This window comes from Bos javanicus, chromosome 2 (assembly GCF_032452875.1).
Source record: "Bos javanicus breed banteng chromosome 2, ARS-OSU_banteng_1.0, whole genome shotgun sequence".
Taxonomy (NCBI): Eukaryota; Metazoa; Chordata; class Mammalia; order Artiodactyla; family Bovidae; genus Bos; species Bos javanicus.
Genome location: NC_083869.1, coordinates 117288414 through 117300437, shown reverse-complemented (window position 1 = coordinate 117300437; position 12024 = coordinate 117288414). Strand labels below are relative to the sequence as shown.

The 12024-nt window shown below is 39.8% G+C and overlaps 1 protein-coding gene across 3 annotated transcripts in view; it reads left to right on the top strand.

Annotated features, from left to right (window-relative positions):
• Positions 1 to 12024, top strand: part of PID1 (phosphotyrosine interaction domain containing 1) — a 264241-nt gene that overhangs the window by 120108 nt on the left and 132109 nt on the right. For 2 of the 3 annotated variants that reach the window (XM_061387120.1, XM_061387130.1), the window contains one exon: positions 1288 to 1434. The exons of the other annotated variant lie outside the window; for it this stretch is intronic. In XM_061387120.1, the coding sequence (XP_061243104.1) occupies positions 1288 to 1434 (147 nt within the window). The remainder of the gene's footprint in view (positions 1 to 1287; positions 1435 to 12024) is intronic. 3 annotated transcript variants of the gene reach the window in all.

Below are 12024 nucleotides of genomic sequence, written 5' to 3'. Positions count from 1 at the left end.
ACTTATATGGTGCTTATATTCTAGTGGATGGTGATAGAATAGTAGTAGATGGTAGTAGTAGTAGTCTAGTAGATGGTAATAAAACACATTTCATAGTAATGATAAGTAGTGATAATAAAACAGGGGAAGGAAATAGTTTTGAGGATTTATGTGTACCAAGCTTAGCTCCATAATCTGTGTGGCCCAATGCAAAATGAAAATCAATGTCCTCCATTCAAAAAGTAGAAAAAAGTGCCATTAAAAGTACTAAAAATAAAGCTTTTTTTCTTTTCTTCCATGAATCTCTCTTTGGAATAATTATGGTGGCTTTTCTTTTTAAAGCTTGCTGTTTAATGGTGTTCTAAGTTTAAAGAAAAATTAACTTTCAAATTATTAACATGAATTTGTCATTCATCATTTACTGGGCTCAAGTAAATGAGAGGATGATGGGTAGGAAATGAGATTAGAGCTGCTTTGGGTTCCTGAAGCATGCGTGGGCTTAAAGGCCAGAGTAAGGACTTAGAATTTTTTGATGAGAATAAGGGAAGACTTGGGGATCTTTTGGCAGAAGGGTGACAGCTGATTAGATTTTAGAAGGATTCCCTTAGGCTGCTGTGTGGCAAGGTTGGAAGTGGCAGGACTAGATTGGAAGCTGCTATAATAGACCAAACAAAGGTGGTGCCTGAACTGTACATATAGAAAAACAATGGTGATTAAATGTGGTTAGATTCTGGGTATATTTCAAAGTTAGTGCCAATAAGAATTGAATGTAGACTAGATGTTTATTTAGAGTCCTGGCCTAGACAGCAGATAAAATGGTCTGTTGAGAAGCAGCTAATTTTCTTAAGTTCTACAGCCAAGGTATGACACAAAGGAAAAAGGCAGACACAACAAAAGTCAAGTATGTGTGTTTTTCATTGGTTCTTTTTCATTATCTCCAGACTTTCCTTCAAATAGCTCCTATAACATCTTCACTTTTTTAGCTGATTTTAGCATAGATTACACATCTAGAATCTCATCCATACATATCACTTTGGAAGAACCTCTGAGAACAAAGTTCTGGCAAGGCTGCCACTGCCCCATGTTTCCATGGCATAGGAGAGTGGGCATTGGCTGTCTCCCATAGTTTCATTTTGGTAGTATCCTGACAGATTTTTCCTTCCATTGTACTCAAACCTTTTGGCCTGCCCTAGTAAAAATGGAATTAATAAAATAAAGTTTGCTCCTGAGTTTGCTGTGCAGTGGCACCTTGTACAATTCCAAATGATTTCACTCTGTTTGGCCTTTTTGTTTTTTCCTGCTTTTCAGCACTTTCAGACCATGCTGAAGTCTAAGTTGAATGTCCTAACACTGAAAAAGGAACCTCTGCCAGCAGTCATCTTCCACGAGCCAGAGGCCATCGAGCTGTGCACGACCACGCCCCTGATGAAGACCAGGACTCAGAGTGGCTGCAAGGTAGGGGGCTCATGGCCAGCAGGGAACCTGTTGGTGGGACAGACAACAGGATGCATAGCCTTAAGGCACTTGTTTCATAGTGATAACTTTTGTAAAGAGTGAAGATGTCAGACGACTACCAGAATAAGCTCACTGAGTGATGGTAGTATGAATTTATACCCCGCTTTATGTTTCTTGGTGATATAACACTCTTCATCGTATGGTGGTACACACTAAAGACATGAGTTATACCACGTGTGAATGAAATAGTAATTGCCCCATATTTTCTGTAGCCCTATGGAATGTTGGGTTTGACAAGAAAAATTATGTCCTTAAAGATAATTCCTCCCTTTGTATTTGCAATCTGAATAAGATGTCTTAAAGACCAAAGAACAAAACAAGTTTCTCAATAGTTGTACTCTCTGAATCCTTTGGGGGTAAATTTACATTTTCGTTTTGCTGTAGCTCTTAAAATTTATTCTAGTATTCATGCCTCAGAATCCATTTAAAAAGTGTTTTTCATTTATGTAAACCATAATGCTGACTTGGAAAGAGAACTAGAAACGAAATACATAATTTTGGTAAGTTTTTGGCTTCTTTCTCACATAGTATTCTTTTTTACATGTGTTGATGAATATAGTCATCGCCTTAGAGGTAACAAAGAAAATATGTCTCATGCATATTTTGTCATCAGGAATTTGTTTTGAGTCCTGAAAGTAAATTAAGGGGCAGGGAAATGCATGTTTGCTTGTGGATTTCTTTTATAACCTCGTAGTACACTCTTTCCCTTATTGCTTTCTGGGTTAGGGAAGCAAAGATCCATTGATCTTTCTCACCAGAATATTCCATCCCCTCCCCAGTGCTTGCATAGTTGTGGTCAGATTGGAGCAAGCCTGAGTGATGGTATTTGCACAAAACCTCACACATGTCCATTCATCGCACAAATACTCTGGGTGTGCTCAGTGACTGCCTGGCAATGGAGATAGTGAGAACCAGAGCCCCTACCCAACCCCAGCATCTTTATGCGGCTTAACTATTCCTTAGAGGAGGAGAGAGGGAAAAGTACAGACGAACAAAACATTGACTCATGAGAATGTCAGTCTGTGAAGAACTTGTGGAAGTATCTGTTAGAGGGAGAAGGAGAGAGAATTCCCTGATCTTGTGCATTTTAGACAGAAAAGAACGGACTGGTGAATGTGGGAAGGTGACAGTTATGGTTTGTAGTGGAGTCCAGTGGGGGTCCAGGCATAGGGAGCTTTGATACTATGGCAAGGAGTTTAGATTTGGTTTTAATTTCTAGAGAGAAGTAGCAGAGAGATTCAGGCAAACGAGTTAAATGACTCCATTTGGGAAAAAATAAATTTAAACGATAACTCTGCTAAGGTGAGCATCTAGCTTCTCAAAAGCAGTGGCCAGTGGCCCTGCTTCAGCAGGCCAGAGAACCGCCTTTGGTCCCCTTGTATGCAGTGCTTTTGGTGAATTGATGATGTGAAGGAATTTTAAAACTACTCATTAAATTGTGAAGTGATAAGAAATCAAATTAGGTTATATTTCCTTTAGAGATTTCCTGAAGTCTTTTTGAATTCTGTTCCTGTTGGGGACAGTGGTCTCTCAAAAGCATGAGGAAATCAGTAGGAACAAGTGTAAGGAGGAGTTTGGTAAAGTCTGCAGGGCATGTTTAAATGGAAGGGAAAATGCAGCTACAGAATAAAAAGACCTAACAATGCAGTCCCAGATACAAAAGAGGGGTATGTGTGTGTGTGTGTGTGTGGTGGGGGGAGGGAGAAGGAGGAATATTTGCTAGGATAATATAACATTTCTAATAAGAAATATAGAATTCCAGATTCATGGAGTAATTTTTCTTTCTATGCATTCTTTAGATCATGTTCATTTATTTTACTTCTAGAGGGATGTTGAAAAAGACATAGAAGGAATTGAGAAGAGCATGTCAAAGAGAGTGAGACTTGCCCAGGCCTTGGTCTGTGGGGCTATTTAGACAAAGAGCAGTCAGCCGTGATTTCAGCTGGATGCAGGGAAGAACTTACACATTCAAGGTGAAAACCATGTTCCACCGGGCTATAAAAAATTTATGACCTCTCCAGCCCTAGAAATTTTGAAGAGGAGATTCCAGGTGCAGATAATCATAATCCTAGAATCGGGCATCTGGGCCAACACCTCTTGAGGTACTTTCCAGCTTTTTTATTCTGTTTCAAGGATGAAAACCTCTAATGTATCCTTCTGTAGACTGCGCACTTGAATCCACTTTACATATTTAAATTTTAGCTGCAAATATACTGGAGTCTCAGCCTTTCATTCTCAGGGACAATGTCACCTTTGTGTTCAGAGTCATAGTCTTTGGTTCCAAAACAACGAAACAAAGTTAGATTTTTGAGCCTTGAAATTTTGATTTAAAATCTTCAGATCTCCCCTATTTATTTTATTTTATTTTTATTTTTCAGATCATCCCCAGGAACAAACTGTAGTGTTTCCTCTCTAATTCTTGTGACTAACTTAGCTCCCAAAATGCCAGCTGCAGAAGGATCTCCCTCCCGGGCTCCAGCCTGCCAGGCATAATGAGCACAATGTAGCCAGGGCCCAGCTGCAGAGCCCCGACCCTCCTTCCTCCACACAGTGCTGGTTCTTTTTGCCTTACAGCTCTCAAGTTGTGCCTGCATAACTTTAGGTTTGGGGAGGAAAAGAAGCAGGAGGAAGCAAAGGAAAGGGGAGTTGCAGAGGGATTCTGGTGAGCGAGGTCAAGGCCCTGGCTCTTCTCAGATTTCCCATTCCCTCTGATCTGTATTCTCCGTGGGTCCTTGGCGGGATGACCCTGCCAGGCTATTCATGTTGCGGGCAGCTGGGTCTTTGTGTATTCTCCTCCCTTGCTGCCACTTTTTTTTTTTCTTTTTGGAGTGAAGTTATTTAACTGTACGATCCACTGCATACCATTAGGATGCTTATTGGAGCTGTTCCGAGTGTCAGATGCTTGTGTTTGATTTTGCAGCGGAGACAATGGCTTATCTTGCCTGCCTTTGCCTGTCTAAACAGGGGGATCCTAGGTGGCTTTGGCTTGTCAGCAAACATTTATTTAATTAATAGTCATTGGAAACCTACTGTGTGCATGGAATTGTGGAGAAAGGAGTCAAAGTATGTGTTGTGAGTGAGTAGGTGGCTCAGGGGTAAAGAATCCACCTGCCAATCTGTCTTCCTGATCCCTGGGTCCAGGAAGATTCCCTGGAGGAGGGAATGTCAACCCACTCCATCATTCTTGCCTGGAAAATCCCATGGACAGAGGAGCCTGGCGGACTACAGTCCATGGGGTTGCAAAGAGTCAGGCATGACTGAATGACTAAGCACTCACACACACATTTAAATTATTAAATTGCACAAAGCAATTTATAGTCAAGCAGAAGGAATAAGATGAATGCCCGAATAAATTGCGAGTGCTTCCAGTACTTATGAGTATGTCAGAAACCCCTGGATGGTAGATTTCTGAACCATCTTTCCGAAGAGTTTGATTTGGGCGCTCAGCGTACTGGTGGGGAGCAGGAGCTTGCACTTTAGAATAGACCGTGTAATTTACATGAAAGTGGTGATTGGACGTGCTTTGAGCTTGAAGACCTGAACCACAGAGAAGGATGTGATTACAGCAACTAAGTGAATGGAGATGCAGTGGGGAGGTGGAAGAGGTGGGGAAATGGGAGCAGTTTAGCACATCTAATAACATTTATCTTTTATTTAAAATGTTTTATAAACTATGTGATTGGTGGTCATTTCTAAGAAAGGAAAGAGCATGGAAGAGAAATACCAAGAGAAGATATATTGGGAAAGATGCAAGAAGGAAAAGCAGGAAAATTAGAAGTTATTTACATAGGGCTCCTGTTTGGGTCTGGATCTGTCTGCCTTTGGGTTTCCCAGGTGGCTCAGTGGATAAAGAATCCACATGCAATGCAGGAGACTTAGGAGACATGGGTTTGATCCCTGGGTTGGGAAGATCCCTTGGAGGAGGTCATGGCAACCCACTCCAGTATTCTTGCCTGGAGAATCCCATGGACAGAGGAGCCTGGTGGGCAACAGCCCATAGGGTAGCGAAGAGTCAGCCATCACTGAAGTGACTGAGCATGAATGCACTGTCTGCCTTTGTTCTGGATTTACCTGGTTATCTTATTCTATACCCCCTCAGCATCTCAGGAAGGAGCCAAGGTCCTGAGCTAGGTCTTGAGAGATGGTCTCCTGAGGGCATGCTCTTCTTGGCCACATGTGGCCTTTGGGAGTTGCTAGTGAACAGAGCTGGTTGAGCATGTGTTTCTTTCCACTCCCTCCCTTTCCATCCCCTGTTGTTAACGCTGAGGGCACCCTTGACTTCATTCTGCAGCTTGGTAGCTGTCCAGCTGCCCCATCCCTTTATTCTTCACCGTAGGCCCTGCCAACATCTCACCTGGGTGTGCTCTCCAGGTGGTGCTTTGTTTTCCAAATCTTGCCACCTCCTGAATGAGGCACTTGGCCTGACATCTTCTCACTTATGAGAGCAGAAACAAACTAGTCTCCAGGAAGGAATTAGTGATTCATAAACTATGACTGTTTTTACTTTACTCTCTGAGATTTCTGTGTTCTGGAGTGTCAATGGTAGTCCCTTGGCTCTAAGAAAGAATGTGATTGATTTATAGTTTCATGGGACAGGGAGGAGAGTTTCTGAACTGAGGGCTTGGCAGGAAGTCCTCAACTTCCTCAACTCCTACCATTTTGTGCACTTGTGAAATGGCCAGTTTGAGAAGTGGACTCGAGCTGTCCTGCTTATCTTATGCTGTGCTCTGCTGTGCTTAGGTGCTCAGTTGTGTCCAACTCTTTGTGACCCCGTGGGCTGTAGCCTGCCAGGCTCCTCTCCTAACTTGAGTTTAAATATATTTAAAATTAGCATTATAATGTATCTACTTTCTACACATATTTTGTATTTATTGGATCAGTTTTGTATTTCATTAGAAATATAGTCATATTTTCTCACTTTACACATTAACAGAAGGGAAAAACATTGATTATATTATTATCTTCATCAAATGCATGTTGTAGCCTTATTTTGGTATAGGTAATTTTGGACATGGGAACCTAAATATGTCAATTATACAGACTTTCTTTCTGCAAAATAAGTTTCTGATTGAGATACAAAGGTAGAATACAAATAAAATAAAGAATAGTGGTATAGGAAGTGAGAATCGGGCCATTGGTCTTTATGGGTTTTTTCCCTCCATATTCAGAGTGGATGATATCTAAGTCTGATTTATTTTCTCTTCATTCTTTCTCATAGTTCCCTGTAAGCAAATCAAAGCTCAGTTACTTCTGCTTGTCTCTCCAAATGGAGAAAGGTAAAAGTTGATAGGAGGTTATAGTTTGTTGGTTTTCCTGTGATTTTTACTTTTGTTGATTTGTAAATTTTCTGACTTTCTCCTTCCCTCCCTCCCTTCTCCCCTCCTCCCTTCCTTCCTTCCTTATTTTCTTCTCTCATTTCTTCCTTCATCCATAAGAATATATTGCACACCCTCAGGATGTTCTGTGTATTCATAGGGACACAAAGATAAACAATGGTATTAGAAGCTTCATGCTAAAATAACAGGAAATGTAATCCGAATTGACTTGATTCATTGACATTGATTTGCTTTGGAATCTGCAAGTTCCAGAAGAAAGGAAGAAGGCAGGAGATGCTAGAGAGGGAACAAAAGTGTCCACTGCAAAAAGTTACCCAGGGTTAATGACCTGCAAGGAGGCACAGATACTCTGCAGGAGGGGTGGCGGCGGTTGATGATAAAGGCCGAGTCCTCAGGTTGCCGAGTAAAGGCTGCTTTTTCCTCCATGTTATAGCCCGTTTTATTTCCTTGGTTTCTAATGGAGGATGTTTCTTTGTAGATAGGATGAGCCTCAGTATGAGTACAGGCTACTCTCTTGGGCTTCTCTCGCCAGCAGTCATAAATGGCCATCAGCTGCCACGTGGTTGGCCTTCTGCACTGAGAGGCTTTCATCTTGCTGGTGGGGAGGGTGTTTTCATTCACTGGAGAAACTCTGCATCCCCCTTTTTAGTCCGGGTTTCTAATTTTGGCAGCCCATTAGTCAAGGTTAGACAAGAGAAAGAGAGTCAGGATTTCAAAAGTGATCATGGGTCCAAGCTTCTGGAATTTGGGGTTTCTGTGGGATCACAAGTGGCAACACCCAAAGGGTGCTATATTAAGTGGGTGTGGAGCTCCGTGGGTGCCCTGAGGGCGTCGTTACGGAGAATGGGGATGGGAGAAGACGAAGGAGTGAGACAGGCATGCGGAAGTACAAACTTACACACATCATCACGCTTGGTTTTTTTTTTTTTTGACTGAAGAGAGTATTTATTCCATGACTTTTCTTTGGCAGAATCTGATATGGTGTTCCTGTCTTTATGCACACACTCTTTAGGACTTAAAGCCACTATTTCAGACCTCTCAGCATGCAATGTGCAGGAGAGGGTCTCATGTTGAATTTATTGAATCAAAGACACTACCAGTTATACCACCAAAAAAGAAAAATGCTGCCACTAATCAGTGTATGATGCCATTGGCACTAATACATGTTCATCTTTCGGGTTTTTAAAACATGAAAAGCAACAGCTACCTTAGACTGGATTAAATATATAAGCACCAGGAACAATAATAACACATTGTGCATGACTGGGTGGACCCAGCACTGTTCTGAGTGCTTTTCATGATTAACACGTTTCATCTTCACAAGTATCCAATGAGTAGGGACTGTTGTATAATCACACAGTTTAAGGATGCAGGAGAGAAAGAAGAATCACTGGGAAAGGAGCGCCAGGAACACAAGAGGATACTCTCCTCCCCACCAGGCACCGACTCCTCTTCAGCCTTTTCCTCACTTCATCCTGCACACACCTCCCAGGCACTCTGCTCCCCACCTTGTTCAGCTCTCAGATGCATCAGAAAGAAAAATGGATATAGCTCTGGTAACAGCTGAAGCCCCTGTATGTTGTTTTAGGGTTGGTCTCTTTACATATGTTCAAGATACAGGCTACTTATGCTGTGATACTTAGTATGGAGGGATATTTCATTTATGGTTTTAATGTACACTTTTTGACCACAAGTCCCAACTTATGACTTTGAATTCTGTACTTTGGTCTTTCCAGTGACAACTGTGGTGACTTTAACAAAGTTCTCTATCCTTCATGAGCTCACTTTTGTTATACGGTGACTAAAATCTTTTCAGGCTGGAAAGTACCTTTGCTTGCGCTAATGAAAGTGTTGAGGATATAGATTCTCGTTCTGCATGAATGCCTGTTGAGTAGAATGGCAGACTTCTTTATGAGGTTCTTCTTTCCCATGATTGATTTGTCCCATTAAGGGCTTCTCTGGGGATCCTTATACCTTCAAACTATTTATTTCCTGCTGCCTCCCACACTGAGAGCTGTGGCTGAAAATGACCATTTTACTCTAGGGAACCAGATTTGACATTGCAGCTTAACCTTTGTTTAATGTCAAAGATGGTATCTTCCTATATTTCTGAATTTGTAATGTTGCTGCCTGCTTTACTTCTTGCCTTTAAAAACTCTTGGGAAATCAGCAAAGATGTATTAGTGAAAAATGGGAAAATAATCTACATTGAAAGAAATTATAATATTTTTGCTCTACAATACTATGTAAAACATGTGGCTATTAAAAAATTTTTGTAGAAATTGTCCTGGTGAGAAAAATGCTCATAATGTATTAAATGAATTTAAAAGGTTGAAAATTGTTTTTAGATCCTATTTTAGTAAAATAAAGTAAAAATAAAATAATTATATTCAAATATTCATAATGGATCACACTAAAATATGAACAGAAATGATCCCTGGATAGTCAGATTATAGGTAAAACTTTTGATTTTCTTATTTTTTGCATTTTATAAATTTTCAGTGTTCAATAAATATTGCTTTTGTTATTGGTTTTTAAGTGTAGTTATTAAATTAATAATTATTTTAACAATTTAAATTGTTAATTTATTTAATTAAACAATTAAATAAAAGTAATTAATTGGGTAAGAAGATCACCTGGAAAATTATCTTTAAGCAACTCCATTCTCCTTGGAGCATTTGGAAAAGAGTTCCCTCTAGTCACCAACTTAGACATTAGTTTCTTTTCTTTGCCCAAGTCAGAATTTCCTTAGCTTCAGGGTAAGTGACATATTTCCATCTAACGTGTAAATTCTCCAGTGGCAGACTAGTCTGGTGTGTTTGGCATAATAATTATAAGTCCTACTCATATGCATTTGCAAGGATGGAGTGCTTGGTTTCCTCAGAGCTGCTGGGTAGCAGTCTTAGTACCTGAAACTGCAGAAATTTATTCTTCACAGTTCTGGAGGTCAGAAGTTCACAATCAGCATCACTGGGGAGAAACCACTGTGTTAGCAATTCCATGCTCCCTCTGGAGGCTCTCCGGGAAAATCCACTCCTTGCCTCTCCCAATTTATGATGGCAACAGGCATTCCTTGGCTTGTGGCCACATCACTCCAGTCTCTGCCTCCATGGCAACACTGCCTTCTCCTCTTCTGCCTGTATCAAATCTTCCTCTACCTTATAAAGACATATGTGGTCAGAAGTAAAACCCACAAGACCATTCAGGATCACCGCCCCCCGCCCCCGCATTTCAAGATTCTTAATGTATTCAAATCTGTAGACTCTTTTTCCTTTTAAAGTAACATTTATAGGTTCTAGAGATGAGGACCTAAATATCTTTGTGTGTGCTCACTCAGTCATGTTTGAATCTTTGTGGCCACTTGGACTGTAGCCCACCGGGCTCCTCTGTGGAATTTTCCAGGGAAGAATACAGGAGTGGGTTCTCATTTCCTACTCTAGGGGATCTTCCCAACCCAGATATCAAACCCATGTCTCTTGCCTCTCCTGCATTGGCAGGTGGATTCTTCACCACTAGCACCACTATAGATTCCTCCCTTATAAATGGGGAATTTTAGAAGTGTAGGAACTTACAGGCAAACATGCAGTGCTCAAAGTTATAAGTTGTTTAGGTTAACTTTATTCTCTGTTGGGCCTAAGAAGACTCTTTCATTGAAATTCAGAAAGCTAGTTAAAAAATAGAGAGATGAAGAGAGTTACTCCTATATTGGGCCACATTTCTTTGATGATTTTACTTCCTTAATCAATATTTCTGAAAAAGAAGAGATGTCTTAACATTTAAATGAAATAAGATTTTTTACAGAAACTTGTGAGCATTTGTAATTTGTTATGGTTCAGTGTTGTGAGTATGTTAAACATTGTTTGTTTAAAAAAAAAAAGTCCATGATTCTGCCACAGGGAGTGAGAACACTGTTTTCCCTCCACTCCCAACAAAGCTTTAAGGATAATTTTGAAAATGATTCAGAAGCTATCATCAGTATAATGTGTGTGTCTGAGAGAAGTATCTTGTTATGAAGTTATTTTTTCCCTCATGGTTTCCTCATTAGATGGTTTGTCTTTGAAACAATTTGTTGGTTTAGTTCTGAAAATTTAGCTTAATCATTATGTGAATATAGGGTTCATTTAATCAGAAAACATTTTAATTATTCTCCATGTTTCCTTGGATTAATTCTGTGGATAAAATATAGTTCCTCTGTGGTAGACTTCATCTGTTAAGGCAAAATACAGAAGCACCACACAGAAAACCAATTAAGTTGACAAAAACTCATTAATAATATGTTTTATGGTTTCTTTCCTGCAGAGTTGTAGTACTTATTAGAGATGGTTGCAAGGTTATGATAATTTCAAAAGTAAAATCTACTTTATACAAATATAATGCTCAAGTATAAGTAGTTAATGTTTAAAATATGTTCTCATCGTTATATATATTTATATACATTTATATACATTTTCCCCCTAGTGTTTTATTCACCTTTTACATTCGAGGTGTCTCTAATGAGGAAATGAAATGTTACAGCAATAGTCAGCCTGATACTCTAGGATTAGTTTAATTGTTTGTTAAATGGAAAATGAGCATTAAATAAGGAAGCGTTAGACTATATAGGGCTTCCCTGGTGGCTCAGTGGTACAGAATCTACTTACGATGCAGCAGATTTGAGTTTGATCCCTGGGTCGGGGATATGCCCTGGAGAAGGAAATGGCTCCCCACTCCAGTCTTCTTGTCTAGGAAATCCCCTGGACAGAGGAGCCTGATGGGCTAAAGTCCATGGGGTTGCAAGAGTTAGACACGACTTAGTGACCTAACTACCACCCAGACTATATAGACTGTGAATATAATCTCATAAAGCCTGAAATTTCTTTGTTAGTGATTTTTTTTGCCTTAAATTAAAAATTTTTATCAAAGCATTATCTATATAGATAAAACCTTAGATAACGATGAAAATGGAACATAAAATATTTTTAATTGACTTCTTTATCCTTCCCTCGCACCCTAGTCCTGCTTAAAGGAAAATGATAATTATTTCAGCGCTTTGTTCTTTTTTTTACCTTCATATTTTACATACTATGTTTTCACCCATTTTTAGATATCATCTGTCTGTTCAGGAAGGTAAAGTTCTAGGCTCTAATAACCCTGCCAACTTTCCTTCCTCCATCTTCCTAATATAATTACTCCTGAAATTTTAGTTTATTCAAAT